We start from the raw sequence: 25,465 nt of genomic DNA on the forward strand, positions 1-25,465 counted from the left end.
GCGTCGACAATAAATAATAGATCATTTTATTTATTATCAATGTACTTTAGATTTTTTGAGATGAAATGATATAACAATTTTAGTCGTTTAATAAAGAATTATAGTGGAGAAGTTTGAAAGCGATAGTGGTGAAGTTAACAATGTTCTTTTGGATAAATTAGTGGGGATTATGAAAAAAGCAATTAAAAAGGTGACGAAAGTAGAATCAAAGATTGTAGTGGTGTTGCGTGCATATGACTTTAGTAAAGAGATTCTAGAAAGTTTAGAGGTCAAATTAAGAATTAACCCTTTTATTAATGTGTAATGTCATTGATATAACAAGAATTAATGATTTAGTGATTAAATTATAACAAATTCGTAAATATAAGTGATCAAAATAAGAATAAAACTAAACAAAAGTGATCCCCAATGTAGTATATCCTTTTTATCATATGTTGCATTTTCTGAAGTAAATGTAAACTAAATACATCTTCGCATTCTATTCTCTCCTCACTTCGCTAAGCGCAACCAAAGCAAAGGGAAAAAAGAACGAAAAGCAAAAACAGCATTTGGTTCTGTCTTTCTCCGATTATCCATGGCTCATACCTCTGCCTCCGGTTCCCGCCGCCACCTCACCGTCAACCCTCCCCTTCCGATCTCCAAAGGTGGTTTACGTCGCCGATTTCCTCTCCCTTTATAGCATTAAGGATTAACGGTTTCTTTCTTCCTTTCATCTTTTGTAAAACCCTAGCTCTTACCATTTCACGTTCTGCTCATTTTTTTGTTAATTGAAAGCATTTCTCTAGATTCGTTGGTTTTACGAAATTGCTGTGTTTTTATTTTGTTTGGTTGCTTCGAAGTTAGGGTTTTTGGTTTATCATCTAGAAATGGAAGTTTTTCTCTTTTTCTTTTTCATCCTGTTACTCTGGTGCCACTTTGTGCTTTAAACTCTGAGCACTTCAGTTTCCGACTTACCGAGTGATGGGGACGGAATGACGTTACACTATTTTTTCGACTCAAAACTATTATTGGACATGCTTTTTTAATTTCTTTTCTTGTACATTTTTTTCGTTCGGTCATTGATTCAAATCCTAGGATTTATGTGATTAATTGTATATAAAATGGAATAGTTGTTATTCTATTTATAAACGACACTTTTGCTTTGTACTGAAAATTGGTAGTGTAATTTTTGTTTTCTTAGCTGCTTCATGAATAGGTTTTACTTCGAAATTCATTTGGCTTATTATTAGTTTGAAATGCTTCATTTGGAAGTCGAATCAGGCTTCCTAAATGATGTCTTTCTAGTCTTAGCGCATATCTTTTTTGTTGTGTTTGTGTGTTTATTTTTCTTATGCAATGATAAACCAATGTGGCAGTTTCAAGAGACAATTCAATCATTTCGCAGAAAATTTGTTTTCCCACAAAATCAGGGTTTGAATCATTTGTAGTTTACCTGTTGTGCTCCATCATTGTACCGGACTAAACATTTATATTTCAAATACTTGCTTGAATATATGCCGTCTCTAAATGTTGGTTCTGTTTGTTTAATGTAGATGTTCAAGGATCAGACGATGCTATCCCACTTTCACCCCAATGGCTTCTTTCAAAGCCAGGGGAGAGTAAGCCTAGAATAGGAACTATGGTATGCTATTATTGTTGTTTATGTTAGCTTCATAAAACTGGTAGTTGACTCATGATGTTATTATTCGTTTATAGATGGGTTTCATGGTGTATGTAAGCTTTCTCAAGCGTTCTATCAACATAAAGTTCTCTTCTCAAGAATTAGTTAAATCATTTGTTTGGTATTCTTACTGTCTTAGAGTTTATCCTTAATTTTCAATCATCCATACAGGAAAATCATCCTCCCTCATACCCAGCTCATGGAGGTCGCTCCAAAGTCATGAAGCCGCTGGGAAATGATGAGGGGATGCATGATACCCCAAAGAAGGATGTTTTTAGGCCAGCCTTACTTGATATGGAAACTGGTCGGCGAGACCGCTGGCGTGACGAAGAACGAGACACCCATTCATCTGTGCGCAATGATCACTGGAGGGATGGTGATAAAGATCCCGTTGACGCACGCAGGATGGATCGATGGGCAGATAACTTGCCTTCAAAACAATTTGGAGAAGCACGCCGTGCACCCACCGAGTGGTGGACCGATTCAGGTAATAGGGACTCAAACTATGATCAAAAGCGTGAGAGCAAATGGAACACACGTTGGGGGCCTGATGATAAAAACAATGAAAGGTCACGAGATAAGTGGGATGACACTGGAAGAGATGGTGATATGCCTCTTGAAAAAGGATTGTCTCATCTTTCCAGTCATGGAAAGGATGTGAGGGAGGGTGACCACTATCGGCCATGGAGATCCACCTCTTCTCAAAGTCGAGGAAGGGGAGAGCCTCCTCATCACCAACCACTAGCACCAAGCAAGCAGGCTCCCATGTTTTCTTACGGGCGAGGACGTGGTGAAAGTCACCCTTCAACATTTTCTGCTGGTCATGGAAGGGGAAGTTCTGTTGGAAACCCAGGGGCTGGTATACATTCTCATCATCAAACTCTAGGAATCATATCTGACAAGGGTGATATTGACCATGGGGAGCCATCTCCTTTAAGATATAGTAGGAAAAAATTGCTAGATTTATATACGAGGACTGACATGAGAGTTTACCAAAAACTCGTAGAAGAGCTTGTATCAGTGCCTTCACTTACACAGGTAGTTTTTTATTATATTTTAATTTTTTTATGTATATGATGGTAACCTTGATTTAGACTCCACTGTTGATTTTATTGCTTCTTTGATAGCTGGTTCTAAAGGAAATTGACAAAGGGGACATAACAAGTAGTGGTGCTTCACAGATGCCTAAAGATGGGCCTGTCGGCTGGAACTCTACTGAGTTTACTCATTCAAGACGAAACAAGATTGGTATTAAAAAAATTCAAGATATATTCTACTGTAAGCTTGTTTATATTTTGAATTAGTGTCTAACTTTTGCTGGAACTTATTTATGCAGGCAGTAGAGAAGATTTACCACCTGCTTTTGATGATTCTAAAGAGGAAAGCTCTGACATTCCAAACAGCAGTTATTCACAGCTTGAAAAGCATAAGGGATACCCAGATACTAAATTAAAATCTGAAGGTAATTGTAAACCGTTTACCTTGTATTTGATAGCATCTCTAGGAACCATCTTCCAATTATTCTTTGGATGTGTAAAGGTATTCTCAGTTGAAGTTTTTGAACCATATGAGAATTTCTTTCATGGATACTTGTTTAAAATAATTACTGCTACTTTTTGAGGAGAGAAAAAAAGGAATTACTGCTACATGGGTTCGAACAAAAAGAGTACTCAGACGGTCAACTTGAATCTGTTTGTGTTGGGGTTAAGGGCTAGTTGGGTTTTGATATGTTGAAGGATATAATTACTCATTATGGATTACTTTTGTGTGTCCAATGGATTGGATATTTAGTTTTAATGATAGGGATTTTGCTCTCTTTGAATTCCAATCTTTTCTGTTGTTTTAAATTTCATTGCACACCATTGCATTATTTTGATGATTTGACTCATTACCCTCCTTTCTTGATTTGCATTTATTTGACTATGAGAATTGATCTCTATTCATTTGTATTATTGCAGCTGTGGAGAATAGGGGTCCTTACCGAAGGGATGAAGAGGTACCAATAAGTAGGGAATCTGACTCTGTTAATCCTGGCACCTTGTGGCGAGCCTCTTCACTTGGAGAACAATCACCTACAGTCAAACATGACGGGAAGGAGATTCCAAATGATACAAGGTCAAGAACCCCCAACATGAGCTGGTCACAACAGAAAGATATGATTAAACAGCGAGAAAGTTATGTGATGAATTCATCCTATTCTAGAGATGAAGCAAATTGGCAATCTAGTGAGGATCCTATCCTGAAGAGGCACCCATCTGGTATTTTGGAGAGGGAATCTGAACCTAGGAAGCTGTTGGCTCCGGAGGACCTTATCCTTCACTACAAAGATCCCCAAGGTGAAATTCAAGGCCCTTTTTCGGGGATTGATATCATAGGCTGGTTTGAGGCAGGGTATTTTGGGATAGATTTGGAAGTTCGGCTTGCAAGTGCACCGAAGGACTCACCATTTTCCTTACTTGGGGATGTAATGCCCCACTTACGAGCTAAAGCAAGGCCACCACCCGGATTTGGTGCTCCAAAACAGGGTGAACTCTCAGACTTTTCGAGCAGACCAAATTCTAGTAGCCTTGGGAAAGTTCATACTGGTTCAAGCGATATTGATATGATCAGAAATGAGCCAAGGCCTGCAACGGAAGCTGAAAATAGGTTTTTGGAGTCACTCATGTCCGGTGGCATGAACAATCCATCCCAAGGTTGGGTTTTTACGTACAAACACATATGTTTGATTATTTATTTATAGTATGTGTTTTTACTTGCTGAATTCTGAAGGTACTAATTCTAGGGTTCAAATCCATAAATTTCAAAGAATGACTCATATGATTTTGCTTCAGGTGTTCAAGGATATCTTCCAAACAATCCTAGTAGCATTCCAGCATCTGGACTAGAAAATGGGAGTGATCTCTATCACTTGGGCAAGAGAATGATTCTGGAACGACAGAGGTCAATGCCAAAACCCCACCCTCATTGGCCTGGGAGAGATGCTGCATCTTTGGATTCAAAGCCAGATATCATCTCTGAGTCACCTGCAGCCCATGCAAAACTCCTCACACCATTGACTGACAGCACTCTTCAGCCACCTCATTTGCAGGCTGCTGATCTGATGTCCATCCTCCAAGGAGTACCTGACAGGTCTACTTCTGCTGTAAATAATAGTGTTGGTGGTTGGTCGAATTTCCCTGTGCAAGGTGCATTGGATCCTCTTCATGAAAAGATTGAGTTACATCATGCTCAAAATTTTCCTAACCAAGCGCCCTTGGGGATCCAGCAACAGAGGCCGCAAACACCGACCCCACCTTCCTTGACTAATTTGCTCGGTCAAACTATAGACAATCCATCTGGCATTTTAAATTCTGAAAATCTTATCTCCCCAGCTTTATCTCAGGACTCCCAACTGCTAAATATGTTGCAGCAGCAGTATTTAATGATGCAGCTGCAACCCCAGACACCAGTACAACAAAAACAACAGCTGTTGCTTCTTGATAAGATCATGTTGCATAAGCAGCAACAGGGACTGGAGGAACAGCAAAAGTTGCTACGGCAACAACAATTGCTCTCACAGATTTTGCAAGGAAATCAGTCCCAGCAGTGTTTTAGTGAACCCTCTTATGGACACTTACAAACTACAATGCCAACAGGGAATTCATCCATGGATCCCAGGTTAGATATTTTTCAGACTGGTTCACAGATCCCAGGCACACAAGATGAACATGCCTTTAACTTAATGAATCTGCCTCCACAAATTACCACGGATACAAGTTATGCTGTTAGTTCTGGATCCCCACCTGTGCTGCTACCTCATGAGATGCACAGTAGTATCAATCGTGAGAAGAGCTTGGGGACTGATGCATCAGAACTGGTTTATGGCATCCAACAGTCTTTGCCAGTGACAACAATCATTGAAAGATTACCCTCATTGGAAGTTGGCTTATCCTCTCAGGAGACTTCTCTTGTACAAGAGCCACCCCTTACATCAAACTGCCATGCTCTTACTGTGGAGCTGCCACAGGACTCTGCTCAGAAGATTGATAAAATTATACCAGCTGTATCCCTTGCGAATGCTGCAAGTTGTGGAACCTTGGAACACAATGAAACTGCTACTGCTAGAACCTGTAAAACTGATACACCTAATGAGGATGTTCAATCTACTGGGGCTAATGATGAACTGCAAGTTCAAAGAGGGAAAAGCAATGAGCAGCCTTCTGTTGTGAGAGAAGTTAAGAATGTTGAAGTTCACGAGGTAAGAAAAACTTCAGAAAAGAAGTCTAGAAAGCAAAAAGCTAGTAAATCACAAGCCTCTGACTTTGCAAAGGGACTTTCAAAGGCTTCCTCTTCGGTGCAAATGAAACCGCCTGAAACTGAAGCGCCAGTTGTTGGTGAGACTAACAGTACTGGACATAACATTGATGTGATGTCTCCAGGAAAGGCAGAAGAGAACAAGTTCATTATTTCCCCCATAGATCCTCCCTATGCTAAAAGCACTTCAGCTGCTAACAATGTTGTGGTTGATGATGAAAACAAAGAACCAAAGCGTGAGTCCCAACTTTCTGATTCTTTCCCAGTGCAGAAACCAACTGTACAGCCTGCAGCAAGTGCTTGGAAACCTGCTCCTGGCTTCAAGCGCCAGTCATTATTGGAAATTCAACAGGAAGAACATAGGAAGACTCAAATGGGGATGGCAGTATCAGAGGTTACTTCTGTGAACTCTATGAATTTGTCATCTCCGTGGGCTGGGTTTGTGTCTAGTTTAGAACCCAAAGTTTCTAGAGACAGTCAAGGAGATGCAGATTTTGCTAAGTCAGCTACTGTGATAACTGAAAGTTCTGTAAAGTCAACTAGTAAAAAGAGCCCGTTACATGACCTGCTGGCAGAAGAAGTTTTGGCAAAATCCAGTGAAAGAGATGCAGATGTTCCTGGCACTGTTTTTACCTCTTCTCCCAATGTTACCACTACAAATGTGGAACCTATCGATGATGACAATTTTATTGAGGCTAAAGAAACTAAAAAGAGCCGAAAAAAGTCTGCCAAAGCAAAGGGCACAGGAGCAAAAGTTTCAGTTCCTCTTAGTACTGCTGACAGTCTTCTTGTTAGTTCAAGTACTGTAGGCAAAGGATCTCGTCCAGCACAGCTGGAGAAGGAAGTGTTGCCTTCAATTCCCTCGGGTCCTTCTTTGGGAGATTTTGTTCCTTGGAAAGAGGAGCAAGTAAACACCTTTCCTGCTCCAGCATGGTCTGCTGATTCTAAGAAACTTCCTAAACCCACATCATTACGTGACATCCAAAAAGAGCAGAAGAGGAATTCCTCCTTCCAGCCCACAAAACCAATTACCACTAATAAATCGCAAACAAATCTATCAACTCCACAGGGTGTTTCATCATGGTCCATAACTGCATCTTCACCATCAAAGACAGCATCTCCAATCCAGATAAATTCTCATGCATCCCAGTCAAAACATAAAGGAGATGATGACCTATTCTGGGGTCCAGTTGATCAGACAAATCAACAAACAAAGCAGTATGTTCTCTTCCTCTATCCATCCCTTCCCCTTTGCCAAAAAAGGATAAAGGAATACCCACACACACCATCATGCACTGATTTTTCTACTCGTTTAGTATTTTCCTGCCTTGCTAGACTAAGTGGGTTGTTATTTCAACTGCATCTTAGCCTGCTCTAAAGCACCTTGTTATCCAGAGCAGCTAAGTACTGCAGCTGGAGGGTGATTTTCTTGTATAAAAGGAAATTTGAGATTTTGACTTTAACTTAAAAATAATTATCCGAACTATTGGAGTTAGTATGGGATTCTCTTAGCCATTTTTTATCCTTATCAGAAACTGGAGTTTATATTAATTTTTACCTCCATGCAAAGATAATGAAGGGAAAAAAGTTATCCTCGCTGGGTTGCTGATTTAATATGCAAACGGAAGGAAGCAAAAAAAGTTAATCACTAATTTGATATTTGAATTTGTTTTTTTTTGGGTAAACAGAGGTGATTTCCCAGTTCTAGCAAATGCGAGCAGGTGGGGTACCAAAAGCACGCCTACTAAAGGAACTTCAAGTGGGTCATTAAATCGGCAAAAGTCAGTAGGTGGCAGGCCTATTGAGCACACTCTGTCATCCTCTCCTGCCTCTGCTCAGTCCTCCCTTAAAGGGAAAAGAGATATGATGACCAACCATTCTGGTAAGTCATTATAGTAAGATGAATGTCTGCATATAATTTTTTGACTACCTCATTAAACTTAACATCACAATGCATTCAACTATCATGCAGAGGCGATGGATTTCAGAGATTGGTGTGAGAGCCAGTGTGTTAGGCTTATTGGAACAAAAGGTATGCCTAAGTGTAGAAAACAATGTTTGTCCCAACTCACTGGAACTATATTGTAGTTTTGCCAAATATGAAGCTGGTTCATACTCGATTGACTTTGACATTTATTCTTTTGTCATTTTTATTCTTTTGCTAGATACGAGTTTCTTGGAATTTTGTTTGAAGCAATCTAGATCTGAGGCTGAGACACTTCTAGTGGAGAACCTTGGATCGTTTGATCCAAATCACGAGTTCATTGAAAAATTTCTCAACTTTAAGGAGATGCTGCCAGCCGATGTGCTTGAGATTGCTTTTCAAAGGCGACATGATGGAAACTTTGCAGAGTTGAGAACCAGAAATGTGAATTCCGGCAATGCAAGCATTGTGGATTTCGACCAAGATGTTGGAGTCAGCCCAGATGGGTCTTCGAAGGGGGGTGGGAAGAAGAAAGGGAAGAAAGGAAAGAAGGTGAGTGCGGCTGTTTTGGGATTCAACGTGGTCAGCAACAGGATTATGATGGGGGAGATTCAGACAGTAGAAGATTGATAAATCATGACTTGTTTTGAGGAGATGATAACAGGTTTTTGAGATGTGGGGGTTAGTTGTAAATACATTTGGCTTTACTGTTTGTAGATGTCCAGCTAGGGTTAACTTAAGAGCTGGAGCGATTGAATCCGCTCAAGGCTTTTTTTTGGTAGTATCAATTGCGGTGAAAGTCGTTTACTATTTATGGGAGAGGTTTATTAACAGCGACTTTGATTAACAAAAAAGGGTTATAGGTATTTGGATTAATTGTTTCATCAATTAATCTTTGATTCCGTTGATCTCCTCTAGTAACATAACGGAATCTTTAAGAACGTTACCTTTTTCTTTCCCTCGGACGCAACCTTTTATCCACTTGAATAATTTCTTTGTGAGGGGAATTTGAATCATTGACCATTGTTGCGTGGGGCAATGCCACCAGCAGATGCTAGGCGCATTGCATTTAGAAAAAAGCAGCATCAATGTTAAGTTGAACCAGTCCAGCAGTAGGAGCCTACACTGGGTTGTACATGGCATAGGCTTGGATCCTTGAGGGGAATGCAAATGCGTCGTCTTAACCGACGCAATGGATTAACAAATACCCTTTGGGGTAGTCATTGCCTGCAAAAAAAGTAATTTGGGATTGAGAGAACTGCTTTTTGCCAGCACAAGTCTACACCAGGGTTTGAAAGTTCACTTGCCTGTCAACTATTTAACTTATTCCGCAGCGTCTAAATGAAACGGAAGGTATTCAATATAAGGCGCTGATGGAATGAAGGCATTCCCTAGTATGAATGAGCCCACATTCCATGAACCCTGAAAACCCACTAATTGAGTTAGTCCGTATTAGCAAAATAAGAAAATCAGAGACTTATTGGCATTTACCCTATGACTAAAAGTGCCCAAATTAATTGACCATGATCATGGGGTGCGCCTACAAAGAAAAGATGAAATAAAAGCCAATAGACTCCTCAAAACCTATATCTGTAATCAACCAAATTTCTGAGTTTATATTCAAGTATTGATCCGATACACGAAGTGATTAATTGGCATGTGTGATTGAATTTGTTAAGTGAAGTTTAGGCTTAATCGAGGAAAAATCAAGTCCAGTTAATATTAAAAATACGTTTTTTGAATTGTGAGTAAAAGATGAAGGACTAAAAGTGTAATTACCTCTTTAGAGAAATCGAATATAATTTATCATTCAATTTTTTAGTGTAAACGTGGAATTTCGGAGACATGGGCTAGAGGGATGATATCATCTTCTTTACATATTTCCTATTTCTCATATTTCTCCATTTTCCCTTCTTTGTTTAAACCTAGAGAATTTTTTATGAAAAATTACCAAAATTTGAGAGTTTAAGCAATCATCATGGAATTTGAAAGTTAAAAGAGTTTGGAGAGTCCTTAAGAGTTAAAAGGAAGGAGAAAATTTGAATAGGTGAACAAGGCTTCCTTTAGTATTTTTACTTGAATGTACACCTCTAACTTTGAGATATTTTATGAAATTCATAAACATGATATTAATGTCATTTATAGATAGTTGTTGGTTGATAAGCATGTTATGATAATGATTTATGTGACAATTTATATTTCCTTTCAAAAAAAATTGTAACAATTTATATTAGGAACTTTTAAAAATTATGTATTTGATGTGTTGTTAATACTTTAAACTTTAGAAATCATGTAGGGCTTCAAACCAAGTGTTGAGAGTTATTTTAGATTGATTTTCTAAGGTTAAAAATTATTTTCTGGACTTTGGCATTATAACGTATAAAATTTTACTGAAAATCTAAGCAACTCTTAAGACAATATCGGTACTCACTTTTTGATATTGTTCGAATGGTATCGATACTCTCATAAGGATATCGATATTATCTGGATTGATTCAATTCTAGTATGTCAATTCTACATTGATATTTTGTTTAAGTGTTAATATCCTAAATAGAGTATTGATATCCCAGTCTGATATTAGTACTAACTGTAAAAACTTAATAAATGTGTTAAAAAGCCCCCAGACGTTATGATATTGACTAGCGCCTTCCGTATAATTACCCTTCGCCTACTGTAAGCTTTTGTGATGAAATTTTCTATTTGGTAAATGGTACTGATCAAGAAAACGTTGTCATAATAAGTCTACTGACCTGATACTATTATTAATAGAATATTAATAGTATTACAGCTACAGACTTAATAGTATCAAAGATGGTGATTATCCTTCCTTGATAATGTTCCTTAATCACGAATAAAAAATCTATTGATCAACAAACGGATGAATCATGAGCTTTGCAAATTTAGGAGTACACGTCCACTCTACTATATTGTATACAGGTTATAATCAAGTTATAGTCATGTAACAAATGTATGTTTAGGGATATGAGTAGTGTTATTCTATAAAAATAACGGTTGTTATATAGTCGTAACAGTACTGTCCGAAATTGTTATTGTATGATCGCGATATCTATAGTCACCGTAATAACGTTTCTTATTTCTACAATCGCGATAAAAGCAACACAACTGAAAACACGATTGCAACCGAATTTTAAATTCATGATAGATCCCTTCCTCCGTAGTATTATCTAGAAGACTCAACCACTCAAGTTTTGCATAATCAATTGCACCATGGATCAATAGTTAATAAATGACTCGCAAGGATGAAATGATTCATAGCTTCTCTCCTACATGTACAAAAGAAAAATCAAGCTTTGTTATTTTTGTTGTTCTTGCTCTCTCTTAAGATCAGCTGGGGGCAGGAAAGTTTCATTAGGCAAGCCACTGATATTGAAATCAACGTCATCGATCCTCCATGTTTCTTCAACCTTTCTCTTGTGATTAATGGACTTGCCGTATCTATAAAGCGTCGTTATCGTCTTCCCACTATGTGCTATTTTAATGCCATCGATTTCGTTGTAATCTTGAACCACCGATTTCACGCTGGTCTCCCAGAATACACGCTCTCTCCCTTTTGATGGCTTCATCATCACTAACTTCTCATCCTCGAATTTCATGAGCAGCCCTGTTCTCTGGCTGAAATATCCCCAGATGGTGTGGTGGATTATCTCGGTTTCATCCAAACGCTGAGCTTTGAGTGCGGTTGACGAAGTTTCGAGCTTCAAAATGAAGCATTCTTCCTCTTCCACTCTCCTCTCTCCTACGCAAACCGATTCTATGAATAAGCTAGCCGTACACCTTGGGTCCAATCCCTGGAAGAATCGGCGTAAGAGTCTTGGAGGGCCTCGATTTGCACGACCGGGTTGAGAAGACGATTGATTCCAAGAAACCTTACCATCACTGCCTGCACTAACCTTAAAACCTGATACAACAAGCTCTAAATACCACAAATCCGGGTTCTTTTGCCATAAAACGAAACCCCCAACCTCATAATTCCCTCTTATTTGCACGTTATCATCACCAGGTTGCATCTCCGAACTCCTCATTTTCAGTTGTCCCACAGCATACATGCTCGTCGTTGAACTCAACGCCAAATGTCCTCCACACGCCGCCACGTACTGATGCACTATATATCTTGCAGTCGAAGATTCCTATAAAATTATAAGAGACTTATCATCTATGTTTATGTTTAGGATTTTTGTTCCGACACTCGATAGAGTGAAAAAAAAGTACCTCAACAAGAATGATCATTTGAATTTGAGGGAGACAATGGGAGAGTTCATTTATACTTACAATGGGAAAATGTTTGAGGGGAGACGAAAGTGTGCAATTCAGTAAATGGACTTGGAAAAGGATGAAAGGAGCGCCAACAATCTTAAGCAAAGCCAAGAACTCGTTGTCTGATTTAGCATGGAGATGAGTTGTCGACATACTACCAAAAGTAGCCGATTTCGCCTTCATCAAAGCTCGCAGGTTCCGCCATCGTAAAGACGCGCAGGTGGCCATTTGGGTGTACATTTCTTCGGGGATAGGCACTTCCAGGACGGTTTCCAGGCCGTCTTGTTTATGGAGATTAGGGCACGTCTTCCTTATCATCGTTTCTTGCATGGGAAAATGAAATGAAACTCCCCAAGGCTCCAAGAACAACAGCACAGAAATGGAGAAAATGAGAACACTGGGTTTTGTTTGTGTTTGGAAATGTAGTTTAAACAATAATGAGATATGATTAGGAGATTTGGGTTTTGGTTATTGACAAAGAGAGGTGCCCCTTGCGCGTAGGTATTTGTAGGCAACTAAATCATCCAACTAAATTTTTGGCAATCTTGGATAGGTCACATCCAGGATGGATCGAAAAGGGTTAGCGAGTCGGTCGTTTTTCTTGAAAAGTTTATTTATTTATATATAATCTAAATATTTGTTTTGTATCGTATATTGATATTTCTTTTTCATATCCTAAAACTTTATAAATTTATCCCTAACATAAAATTTTATGTCTATCTCTGGACTCACATCTCAACCTCGTTCCTATTAATATAAATCGAAAAATGTGGTTTATATTTGCTTCATATTTCTTAATAAAGGTATATACCATTTAAGTTGTTTGAGTTTAAATTATTTTTACAATGATAAAATGAGTTATTAATATTTAATCTTAATCAAGATTAGATGAAAAAAATCAATTACAATCCAATTAAATAGGTTAAACACGCTTTTTAAGTTAGAATGAAATAATTTAATTGAGTGTTTTTTAAAGTTTGTATATGAATTTTCTATATGAAATTTGATTATACATTTTAATTGAAATGTTCAATTATACAGTTTTCAGTAAAAAGAAAAGTAGGTGATATGAACCTATAATTACATTAATGCTTTAATCGCTTTGATTATGCGTGTACGTGTGTATTTTACAATATTGGATGACTATGAACTTTGAGAACATAAATCACTAGGTAAATGGGTTGGCACGTCTTTGTAACATAACTAATATTTAGTTATGTACTTATGTTTTTATTAATAAACTTAGCTTCAATTACAAGTATATACAAAAAAAGGTCGTTAATCGTTAATTTTCTTTTAAATAATTTGGGTTGATTATAAATTGTAGTATCTGTTCAAATTTTTTTAATCAAATGACAATATACAAACACTTTGCAAAAGAAGATTATATATGAGTTATCTCTATATTTTATTCTAATTTAAGTATCACTATATATAAATATTATTTAAATATATTCAATTTTCAATTTGATCTTGTTATTTAATGTTTATTTAAATTATAATTATTGAATTTTGTATTTGTACTTAAATTTCAGGTAGAAAATACTTAAATCTCTATATTTTATTGGAATCACTTACATAAATATAAATTATTAGTCACCTTCTATGAAAGATGTTAGACCAATGTTCTATAATATTTATAAGCACAATGAGGTATATTTATTATATTCTTGATTTATCACAAACCTCGATTAGACATGAGATAAATCATGTTTCACTAGTTTAATTATATTTTAATAAATTTAAGATTAGTTCACTTATTAAAATAAAAATTATTATTTGACTACGTATTAGTTCAAATTTAACAAATATTAAAATTTAAATGACTAATTTCGTTGTTACTCTTCTCTTATCTTAAAAATTTTCTACTTATTTGCATTAATGAGAGATTGTGAGTAATACAAATACTTATTGTAGCTTATAGATATAGGAGTTTGATCATAATATTTTAGTAATACAACTATATGATATAGATAATTATGTACTCCCTCTGTCTCATAAAAGATGTTTATTATTGACTTTTTGGGTCAATTTTTTAATTTTACTAATTATTATTTAAAATTTATTATTGATAAAAATATGTAAAAATATATTTTAAAAACCTTTAATCAATTAGTTTTTAAATATATATTTGATAAAATTTAATTATTTAAAAGATATAAAATTTGACTTTTGAAAAGTTAATAAAGGATATTTTTTATAGGACAGTGAGTAATTAATAAACGAAGAGTGAAAACATAATCACATGTTATTTTAATCTACATCATATAAGTGTAAATGATTCTTTTGCTAACTCATTGTGACTCGTGAACATAATGTATGTTAAATTACGAACAATTGAATAAATTATGGATGAGAAATAGATTGTAAAAATTATTTATTAAAGTAATTATATTTTTGACAAAGAAGTATGTGATTTGAGAATTAATTTAATCACTTCATAATATTATCTAATTGAATCTAAAGTGTAAAATTAAATTAATAAATCATCATTATTAATTATATAGTTTAAAATGATTTTAATATAACTGGAATTTGACTATATAAAAATAATTGATTATAAAAAATTAATTTTAATTTGAACATTTAAATTAAAATATGAAATATGAGACATTATTAAAAAATACAAGTAAGAAAATATGCACCAATTAAGCTTTAATCAAGGTTCAGCCACCCAAAATACTACTATATACAACATGAATAATTTAGAGTAATCAAAGTACCTTTTTGAGATAATTGCGCGCTGACTTTTACTTTCTCAATGACATCGAGTATCAAATTACATAGGTACTTGATTAATGTAGATTTATTATATTAAATATGACAATTAATTAAATTTTAACATTTTAAAAAAATTATATTACACTTTTTCTTTTTATTTAACGCAATTGAGACCAACACCAAGCCCCATGGCTTGCTAAAAAATTTCAAGAGCATTTAGGTACGAATTTTGTGCTTGAAAACAGATTTGGACAAAATCTTTAGGCCTGTTTTCAAACATAACAAAGTTTGGACTTTAACATTCAAGGGTCGAGTCCAACCTAATCTATTTTTGTATTGTTTAGTATATTGTAGGGTAAGCTACACGGGCACTACCAAATTAGGGTAGAAAATCATTTTGATCAGTAATGTTTTAATTTTATCAGATCATTTAAATATTTTAATAAAATCACTAACCGTTAAATTTTAATGGATGTGGTGATGTACACATAGTATCAAAACACATATAGAAAGTCATCTATATCTCATCTCATCACAACCTCGCATGCAAGTTATCGTGATACTTATTTTGAAATCATGTTCTTCACGAATTCTTCACAACCAATCGAATAATTATAGGATGAACTATACATTTAGTACTTTAATTATTACTTTTCTTATGTTTTATTAATTCAACTTTTTTATTTTAATCATGATTAATGTTATGTTTTAATTTCATTTTAGTTATTCACAATTAAAGAAATTAACAAAAATATAATCAAATTATGATTGAATGAGTTATTTTATAAAAATTTAATATATTTCATGATTATTTTATAATTTTTAAAATTTAATTATATTTTAACATAATTGAATGACCTCTTGTATATTTTATCCTTTACTTAATTTTGTAACCTTTTCACCAATTTTCCCTAATGTGACAAATTTTTTTCACCTTATTCCCCCTGTCGGCGTTCTATTTTACCTTACCTCGCTAAACGCAACCAAAGCAAAGCAAAGGGAAAACAAAAGAACGAAAAACAAAAACAGCACCATTTGGTTTTCTCTGTCTTTCACTGATCGTCCATGGCTCACACATCTGCTTCCGATTCCCGCCGCCACCTCACCGTAAACCCTCCGCTTCCGATCTCCAAAGGTAGTTTACCTCGCCGATTTCCTCTTCCCTTCTAGCATTAAGGATTAACGGCTTCTTTCATTCGTCTTTTGTAAAACCCTAACTCTTGCCATTTACAGCTTTGCTTATTTCATTTTGATATCCGATAGCATTATTTCAGATTCCGTGTTTTTACGAGGTTACTGTTTTTTTATTCATCTGCTCCGAAGTTAGGGTTTTTGGTTTATCATCTAGAAAGGGAAGTATTTTCTTTCCCCTCAGGTGTCATTTCAATTTGAAAAATACCATGTGATAGGGACGTACTGAAGTTTTTTTTCCTGATCAATTCGGCTCAAAATTAGTATCAGACATACTTCTTCAATTTCGTTCTTACACATTTTTTTGTCCAGTCATTGATTCAAATGCTAGGATTTCTCTGATTAACTATATACAGAATGACATGCTTGTTATTCCGTTTATAAATGGAACTTTTGCTTTGTATTGACAATTGGGTGTGTTATTTTTGTCTTGTTAGCTTCTTAATGAATAGGTTTTACTGAGAAATTACTTTGCTTTATTATTAATTTGAAATGCTTCATTTTAAAGTCGAATGAAGCTTCCTAAATGATGTCTTTCTAGTCTTAATGCATTTCTTTTTCCGATGGGTTTGAGTATTTGTTTTTCTTATTCAATGATAATCAATGTGGGAGTTTCAAGAGGAAAATTCGATCATTTCTCAATTTTTTTCTCCCCAACAAAATCAGGGCTTGAATAATATCTAATGCACCTATTGTGAACCATCGTTGTACCAGACTAAGCATTTTGATTTTAAATACTTGCTTGAATATATAACCGTCTCTAATTGATGGTTCTGTCTGTTTAATGTAGATGTTCAAGGATCTGACAATCCTATTCCACTTTCACCGCAATGGCTTCTTTCAAAGCCAGGAGAGAGTAAACCTGGAATAGGAACTATGGTATGTTATTATTGTTCTTGTGTTAGCTATATGATTCTGTTATTTGACTCATTGTGTCCTTGTTCATTTATATATGGGTTTCGTGTTATGTGAAACTTTTCCTCCATGGTGCTATCATCATATGGTTTTCATCTCGAGAATAGTTATTCTTCTGTTTAATATTCTTGCCATCTCAGACCTTTTCCCCTTTACTTTCCAATCATCTATACAGGAAAATCATCCTGCTCCATATACAGCTCATAGAGGCCGCTCTGAATTCATGAAACCATTGGGAAATGATGAGGGGATACATGATACCCCGAAGAAGAATGTTTTTAGGCCATCCTTACTTGATATGGAAACTGGTCGGCGAGACCGCTGGCGTGATGAAGAACGAGACACCCACTCATCCGTGCGCAAAGATCACTGGAGAGATGGTGATAAAGAGCTCGGTGACAGCCGCAGGATGGATCGATGGGCGGATAACTTGCCTTCAAAACAATTTGGAGAAGCACGCCGTGCATCCATCGAACGGTGGACTGATTCAGGTAACAGGGACTTAAATTATGATCAAAAGCATGATAGGAAATGGAACACACGATGGGGGCCTGATGATAAAAACAAGGAAAGGCCACGGGATAAGTTGGTCGACTTTGGAAGTGATGGTGATATGCCTCTTAACAAAGGGTTGTCTCATCTTTCTAGTCATGGAAAGGATGTGAAGGAGGGTGATCACTATCGGCCATGGAGATCCACCACTTCTCAAAGTCGAGGAAGGGGAGAGGCTTCTCATCACCAAACACTAACTCCAAGCAAGCAGGCTCCCACATTTTCTTACAGCCGGGGACGTGGAGAAAGTCACCACCCTTCAACATTTTCTGCTGGCCATGGAAGGGGAAGTTCTGGTGGAAACTCAGGGGCTAGTATACCTTCTCATCATCAAACTCTAGGAATCATATCTGACAAGGGTGACATTGACCATGGAGAGCCATCCCATTTAAGATATAGTAGGAAAAAATTGCTTGACTTATATATGAGGACTGACATGAGAGTTTTCCAAAAACTCGTTGAAGAGCTTGTATCAGTGCCTTCACTTACACATAATGAACCATTGGAACCTCTAGCTCTTTGTGCTCCTAATCCTGATGAAATGGTAATTTTTTATTTTTATTTTTTATGTATATGATGGTAAATTTTGGTTTAGAGTCCTGTTGATTTTATTGCTTCTTTGATAGCTTGTTCTAAAGGGAATTGACAAAGGGGACATAACAAGTAGTGGTGCTCCACAGATGTCTAAAGATGGGCCTGTTGGCCGGAATGCTACAGAGTTTACTCATTCAAGACCAAACAAGATTGGTATTCAACAAATTCAAGATATATTCTGCTGTAAGTTTGTGTATATTTGGAAGCAGTGTCTAACTTCTGCTGGAACATGTGTATACAGGTAGTAGAGAAGATTTACCAACTGCTGTTGATGATTCTAAAGAGGAGAGGTCTGACATTCCAAACAGCAGTTATTCACAGCTTGAAAAGCATAAGGGATACCCAGATCCTAAATTCAAATTCGAAGGTAGACATAATTACATAAATTGTTAAAGCTTGCATTTGGTAACACATCTGTCAACCATCTTGCAATTATTTCATTGGATATGTTAATGTAAAGAATTCTCAATTGAAATTTTTGAACCATATGATAAATAATTTCATGGATACTTGTAGTAGAAAATTACTGCTACCTGGGTTGAAATAAAAAGAGGACTCAGGTAGCCAACCTGAATCTGTTTGTCTTTGGGTTAAGGGCTAGTGCAGTTTTGATATGGGGAAAGAGATTATTACTCGATGGATTACATTTTTGTGTTCAATGGATTGTTCGTTTAGTTTTCATAATTGAGATTATGTTATCGTTGAATTCCAGCTTCTCTGTAGCTTGAAATTCAATGCACTGCATTACATTCTGTAGGTTTGACACATACTCTCTCTCCTTTCTAGACTTGCCTTTATGTGACTATGAGAAATGATCTTGATTCATTTATATTATTGCAGCTATGGAGAACAGGTGTCCTTTCAGAAGGGATGAAGAGGTGCCCATAGATAGGGAATCAAGTATACAAGTAACACACTCTGTTAATCCTGGCACCATGTGGCGAGCCTCTTCATTTGGAGAACAATCACCTGCTGTCAAACAGGACAGGAAGGAGATCCCAAATGATATTGGGTCAAGAACCCCTGACATGAGCTGGTCACAACCTCGGAATAATATAATTGACCAATGGGAAAGTAGCGTGATGAATTCATCCCATTCTAGAGGTGAAGCAAATTGGCAATCTAGTGAGGATCCTATCCTTAAGAGGCAACCATCTGGAGTTTTGGACAGGGAACATGAGTCTAGGAAGCTGCTTGCTCCCGAGGACCTTATCCTTCACTACAAAGATCCTCAAGGTGAAATTCAAGGCCCTTTTTCAGGGATTGATATCATAGGTTGGTATGAGGCAGGATATTTTGGGATAGATTTGGAAGTTAGGCTTGCAAGTGCACCAAAGGACTCTCCGTTTTCCTTACTTGGTGATGTAATGCCCCACTTACGTTCTAAAGCACGTCCACCACCTGGATTTGGTGTGCCAAAACAGGGTGAACTATCAGATTTTTCAAGCAGACCTAATTTCAGTATCCTTGGGAAAGATCATACTGGTGCAAGTGATATTGATAGAATCGGAAATGAGCCAAGGCCTGCAACAGAAGCTGAAAATAGGTTTTTGGAGTCACTAATGTCTGGTGGCTTAAGCAACCCATCCCAAGGTTGGGTTTTACATACAGACACATTCTTTAATTTATTTATAGTATATAATATTTGTTTGCTGAACTCTGAAGGTAGAGAGTATTATAGGGTTCTTATCCATAAAGCTCTGCTGTGCAGTTCAATCAAATTTTCTTATGGTGTTTTCAAACTGCCTACCTAATGTCTTGTATGGTTTTGCTTTAGGTCTGCAAGGATATCTTCCAAATAATCCTAGTAGCATCCCAGCATCTGGAATAGAAAATGGGAGTGATCTTTATCTCTTGGGCAAGAGAATGGCTTTGGAACGGCAGAGGTCATTACCAAAACCCTACCCTTATTGGCCGGGTATAGATGCTTCATCCTTGGCTTCAAAGCCAGATATCATCTCTGAGTCACCTGCAGCTCAAGCAAAACTCCTCACATCTTTGACTGACAACACTCTTCCGCCACCTCAGTCACAAGCTGCTGATTTGATGTCCATCCTCCAAGGGTTACCTGACCGGTCTGCTCCTGCAGTAAATAATAGTGTTGAGGGTTGGTCAAATTTCCCTGCACAAGGTGCATTGGATCCTCTTCAAGTTAAGATGGGGTTACATCATGCTCAAAATTTTCCTACCCAAGCGCCCTTGGGGATCCAGCAACAGAGGCCGCAAACACCGACCGCACCTTCCTTAACTAATTTGCTTGGTCAAACTATGGATAATCCACCTGGCATTTTAAAACCTGAAAATCTTATCTCCCCAACTTTATCTCAAGACTCTCAACTGCTAAATATGTTGCAGCAGCAGTATTTAATGATGCAGCTGCAACCCCAGACACCAGTACAACAAACACAACAGATATTGCTTCTTGAAAAGATCATGTTGCTTAAACAGCAACAAAGACTGGAGGAACAACAAAAGTTACTACGGCAACAACAATTGCTCTCACAGGTTTTGCAAGAACATCAATCCCAGCAGCATTTTGGTGAACCCGCTTATGGACACTTACAGAATACAATTCCAATAGGGAATTCATCAATGGACCCCAGTCAAGTTCAGCCATCGTCACAAGAAATTCTTCAGATTGGTTCGCAGATCCCAGGAACCCAAGATGAACATGCCTTTAACTTAATGAATATGCCTCCACAAGTTTCCAGGGATACAAGTTATGCTGTTAGTTCTGGATCCCCTTCTGTGCTTCTACCCAATGAGATGCTCAGTACTATCAGTTTTGAGAAGAGCTTGGGGACTAATGCACCAGAACTAGTAAATGGCATCCGACAGTCTTTGCCAGTGACGACCACCATTGAAAAATCACCCTCATTGGAAGCAAACACATCCTCCCAAGAGGCTTCTCTTGTTAAAGAGCCACTCCTTGCTTCCGACTGCCATGCTGTTACCGTGGAGCAGCCACAAGACTATGCTCAGAAAATTGATGAAATTGTACCAGCTGTACCCCTTGTGAATGATGCAAGTTGTGGAAACTTGGAGCACCATGAAACTGCTACTGCTAGAACCCGTAAAACTGATACTCCAAATGAGGATGTTCAGCCTACTGCTGCTATCGATGAACTGCAAGTTCAAAGAGAGAAAAACAATAATCAGCCTTCTGTGGTGAGAGAAGTTAAGGATGCTGAAGCTCATGAGGTAAGAAAAACTTCAGAAAAGAAGTCCAGAAAGCAAAAGGCTAGTAAAACACAAACCTCTGACCTTGCAAAGGGACTTTCAAATGCATCCTCTTCGGTGCAAATAAAACCACCTGAAACTGAAGCACCAGTTGTTGGTCAGACTAACAGTACTGGACATAACATTGATGTGATGTCTCCAGGAAAGGCAGAAGAGAACAAGTCCGGTATTTCACCCATAGATTCTCCCGATGCTAAAAGCTCTTCAGCTGCTAAAATTGTTGTGGTTGATGATGAAACCAAAGAACAAAAGGGTGAGTCCCGACTTTCTGGTTCTTTCCCAGTGCTGGAACCAATTGCACAGCCTGCGGAAAGTGCTTGGAAACCTGCTCCTGGCTTTAAGCCAAATTCATTATTGGAAATCCAACAGGAAGAACAGAGGAAGGCTCAAATGGAGATGGCGGTATCAGAGGTTACTTCTGTGAATTATTTGAATTTGTCAACTCAGTGGGCTGGGGCTGTGTCTAGTTTAGAACCCAATGTTTCTAGAGAAAATCAAAGAGATGCAGATTTAGCTGTGTCAGCTGTTGTGAAACCTGAAAGTTCTTTAAATCCGACTAGTAAAAAGAGCCAAAAGAGCACATTACATGACCTGCTGGCAGAAGAAGTGTTGGCAAAATCCAGGGAAAGAGATGCAGATGTTCCTGGCACTATTTGTACATCTTCTGACAATGTAGCCACAACAAATGTTGAACCTATTGATGATGACAATTTCATTGAGGCTAAAGAAACTAGAAAGAGCCGAAGAAAGTCTGCCAAAGCTAAGGGCACGGGGGCAAAAGCTTCGGTTCCTGTTAACACTGCTGATGTGCTTCTTGTTAGTGCAAGTACCGTTTTTTTTTGATAGGAATAGGATGTCTCATTTAAAACCTCCTTCTAAGTAGTCCATTGCCGTAAGGCAAGAACCCTCTAGAAAAAGGAGGAAAAGAGAACATCAATTTATTAAAAATGAAACACTTACCAAATAACATACAGAAGAAAACAACTCCTACAAAATACTTAAGACAAGAACACTCCTACAATACCTACCACATAGAAACACACTCCAACTAAAATACCAAAGACTAGAAACACTCAGCCAATACCCTCCTTAGCCAGCTTATCCGCCTCACAGTTACAACACCTAGGGATCCACCTGATAACGATCTGATTTCGAGAAACAGCAGACACTATCTCCTTCACAAAAATAGATAGGTACAAAGGGACAGAATTTTGATATTTAATCCATTCCACTGCTGTCTTTGAATCACTTTCAACAATAAGCCTACCCTTCGAAGCCCAAACAGATGAAACAAAGATGTCAATGCCTTTCTTGATAGCCTTTAATTCTGCTAGGATGGGAGTATTAGGACCAACATTTATCGAAAAAGAAGTCAGAATCACCCGATTCCAGTTCCTAAGAATACCCCCAATACCAGCCACCATCCCAAACTACTCACCGCTCCATCAACATTCATTTTAAAATAATCCATAGGAGGAGGAATCCAGCAAGACCCAATGCTGTTCAAAACTTGAAGTCTGGAAAGTTGTCTGCCACAGAGGGGTCACCAATTAAAAAATCAACTTGAGTTGAATACCGAGGAAACTTTGCAACAAACCACTTAGCTAGTCTGAAACGAACAGTAAAAGATAAAGAAATTCTGTCTAACTTTCCTTGTCGAAAATGATCTCGTTCCTTACTTCCAAATGGACCAAAAACTGCCCCTGGAATGAACTTCCAAATAACTGATTTTGGCCTCAAAACAGCCCATGAACTGAGCAGTTTAGGGGGGTCTTGTGAATAGCAAGCCTGAATATCCCAGTACCCTATAATTTTCATCCATAATTCCCAGAAACAGGACAAGAGACAAACAAATGTTGAACTGATTCTGCCCCTTGATTACACAACGGGCAGAGAATGATCCCCCCTACATCGATCCCCCTTCTCAGCAACTCCACTCTCACAGCAACTTTGATGAGACAACTGCCAAAGAAAAGTCTCCACTCTTGGTGGAACTAACCCCAGCCAAACAACTTTCTCCCCTGAACTGATTCATCAATAAAAACAGAAAAGGAATTCCTACCACGCTTTAACAGAAAACTGCCCATCTTCCGAACCGACCCACAACAAAGAATCCTCCAAAGACTGAACCAGATTGATGTTTTTAAGACTGTCCAATAACCCAACCAACTGCTCAACTTCCCAATCACACAGGTTTTCTCCTGGTCATAATGTTCCAAACCCACCCAGACGAGCCGAAACTCCCAAAATCAGCTACCTTACCCAATTATTTGAGGAAAGAGCAAATATTCTGGGAAACAAGAGTTTCAAAGGAAATCCCCATTCCACGTATCACTCCAAAAGTAATCGACTTACCATTACCTATTTGAAGCTTAGCGTGAGATCTAAGGCAGCTTCCAATGACATCATCCTTTAAATAGCTGTTCCACAATACCCCTCATATCCAAGAGTCCTTTAAAGAAAAACTCTATTGATATCCATCGAATGACAGCTTACATTATGTTTACTACATAAAAATTTCTTCACATCGAATTCTTATCATTGGCAAACTTCCAAACCCACTTTCCCAACAAAGCTCTTTAGTAACCTTCAAATCCGCCACTCCCAATCCTCCTCCACTCAACGGCCTACATACATAATCCCAGCGCACCCAATGCATTCTCTTCTTGTCTTCCCTACTCCCCCATAAAAATCCGACACAATGAATTCAACTTTTGAGAAATAGTAGCAGGCATCTTAACATAGATAGGAAAAAAATAGGTAATGATGATAATACCGACTTTATTACACCAATCTACCAGCCAAAGATAAAGAAGTAACTTTCCAACCAGCAATTTCTTATTTAAATTGGCAATAACCGGATCCCACAACTTTTCCGAATTCATTCTTGCCCTAAAGGAAGGCCTAAGTACTCCGTTGGAAAAGAACCAATAGCACAGCCATATTCGTAGCCCATTCTTCAGGATCACTTTCCACATTAATTCCATAAGTTTGCTTTTAACTAAATTTAAATGGGCCCCGTCATTAAGCCGAAAATCCTCAAAATTCTTCTAACATTCTTAATCTGTGTAATAGACGCTCTACAGAAAATAATTAAGTCATCTGCAAACTGAAGGTGGGACAGGAGGAATTGAATCCCCTCAGCGTTTTTGTTGGAGTAATGTCAATTGCGGTACAAGTGGTTTACTTTTATGGGAGAGGTTTATTTATAAGTAGTAACCTTGATCATACAAAATGAGTAATATGTGCTTGGTTTAATTGTTTCATCAATTGATCACAAAAGGATACTTTTGAAGGCCGAAGGGATAAGTTTGAAGAGCTCAAACCATTCCTGATGCTGTATAATACCAATTAGCCATTGCCTGAAGACAAATTAGATTAAACAACTAAATTCAACGGAAGATGATATTGATGACGCCTAACAGGTTCCTTTGCCATAAAAAAGTACAAATGAAGAAGCAAACCTTATCACCCCCATCATACAAACAAACAAGCAAGGCTTGAGAATAACATTTTCTGAAAGAAGTGAAGGGTTAGAAATGATCAAATGTGCCTTGTGTTTTTATGGATTCAGTCCATCTACAACAATGTGATTGTTTCTAATCTTTTTTAATATTTGAAATATATATCTGCCTTAATTGATTCTAATCAGTATTGAAATTTTTTTAGGTTACCTTTAGTCAATAGAATTAATAATATGTTACTAGAATGGTACTGATAGTTTGAGAACTAATATGAATATTATAAAATTAGAGTTTATTTTAAGATAGATCACAATTTGAAGATTAATACAAAATATTTTAAAGTTTAGAATTTTATTTAAAATAGAAGTTATATTTAAGGACGTCTTGTATAATTACCTCAATATATTTTTTATTCTGAAGCTATTTTTTAATTCTATCAAATATTTTAATATTATTTTTTTTAAAAACAATATAATGACGTGGAATATACCAGTTTATCATATATTTTTAAAAATATGACATCCAATCATTTGATATAATTAATAAAAAATTGGGTAAAGTATATAAATGTTTCCCCGCATTGCTTTGTTAAGTACCTCGACTATTAAAAGTTACAAAATAATCTCTCAACTATAG

At 37.0% G+C, this 25,465-nt stretch overlaps 3 protein-coding genes across 3 annotated transcripts; 2 read left to right on the forward strand and 1 right to left on the reverse strand.

The window, feature by feature from the left end:
- Positions 1-574: 574 nt before the first annotated feature.
- Positions 575-8,507, forward strand: LOC120160797 (protein ESSENTIAL FOR POTEXVIRUS ACCUMULATION 1-like). The gene is made up of 12 exons (XM_039171134.1): positions 575-644; positions 1,533-1,621; positions 1,696-1,713; positions 1,832-2,698; positions 2,788-2,908; positions 2,997-3,122; positions 3,619-4,353; positions 4,777-6,573; positions 6,607-7,171; positions 7,642-7,835; positions 7,926-7,985; positions 8,119-8,507. The coding sequence occupies exons 1-12, from the start codon at positions 575-577 to the stop codon at positions 8,505-8,507; spliced, it is 5,031 nt and encodes a 1,676-aa protein (XP_039027065.1).
- Positions 8,508-11,068: 2,561 nt separating this feature from the next.
- LOC120160852 lies at positions 11,069-12,547 on the reverse strand. Its single transcript, XM_039171174.1, has 2 exons — positions 12,168-12,547; positions 11,069-12,025 (listed from the first exon to the last, which is right to left on the reverse strand). Exons 1-2 carry the CDS (start codon positions 12,480-12,482, stop codon positions 11,192-11,194), a joined length of 1,149 nt encoding a protein of 382 aa, XP_039027105.1. The 5' UTR covers positions 12,483-12,547; the 3' UTR covers positions 11,069-11,191.
- Positions 12,548-15,833: 3,286 nt separating this feature from the next.
- On the forward strand, positions 15,834-22,223 carry LOC120160850 (protein ESSENTIAL FOR POTEXVIRUS ACCUMULATION 1-like). Its single transcript, XM_039171171.1, has 7 exons — positions 15,834-16,008; positions 16,855-16,943; positions 17,155-18,075; positions 18,158-18,278; positions 18,367-18,492; positions 18,966-19,718; positions 19,903-22,223. The coding sequence occupies exons 1-7, from the start codon at positions 15,939-15,941 to the stop codon at positions 22,206-22,208; spliced, it is 4,386 nt and encodes a 1,461-aa protein (XP_039027102.1). The 5' UTR covers positions 15,834-15,938; the 3' UTR covers positions 22,209-22,223.
- Positions 22,224-25,465: the final 3,242 nt, after the last annotated feature.

Source organism: Hibiscus syriacus, unplaced genomic scaffold (genome assembly GCF_006381635.1).
Source record: "Hibiscus syriacus cultivar Baekdansim isolate YM2019G1 unplaced genomic scaffold, ASM638163v2 tig00111393_pilon, whole genome shotgun sequence".
NCBI lineage: Eukaryota > Viridiplantae > Streptophyta > Magnoliopsida > Malvales > Malvaceae > Hibiscus > Hibiscus syriacus.

Coding starts and splice junctions, on each gene's coding strand:
- LOC120160797 (XM_039171134.1), top strand. CDS start 575: ATGGCTCATACCTCTGCCTCCGGTTCCCGCCGCCACCTCACCGTCAAC. Junction 3,123..3,618: donor TACTAAATTAAAATCTGAAG/GTAATTGTAAAC, acceptor GTATTATTGCAG/CTGTGGAGAATAGGGGTCCT. Junction 7,836..7,925: donor TATGATGACCAACCATTCTG/GTAAGTCATTAT, acceptor ACTATCATGCAG/AGGCGATGGATTTCAGAGAT.
- LOC120160852 (XM_039171174.1), bottom strand. CDS start 12,482: ATGCAAGAAACGATGATAAGGAAGACGTGCCCTAATCTCCATAAACAA. Junction 12,026..12,167: donor CCCTCAAACATTTTCCCATT/GTAAGTATAAAT, acceptor ATAATTTTATAG/GAATCTTCGACTGCAAGATA.
- LOC120160850 (XM_039171171.1), top strand. CDS start 15,939: ATGGCTCACACATCTGCTTCCGATTCCCGCCGCCACCTCACCGTAAAC. Junction 18,279..18,366: donor TTCAAGACCAAACAAGATTG/GTATTCAACAAA, acceptor ATGTGTATACAG/GTAGTAGAGAAGATTTACCA. Junction 18,493..18,965: donor TCCTAAATTCAAATTCGAAG/GTAGACATAATT, acceptor ATATTATTGCAG/CTATGGAGAACAGGTGTCCT.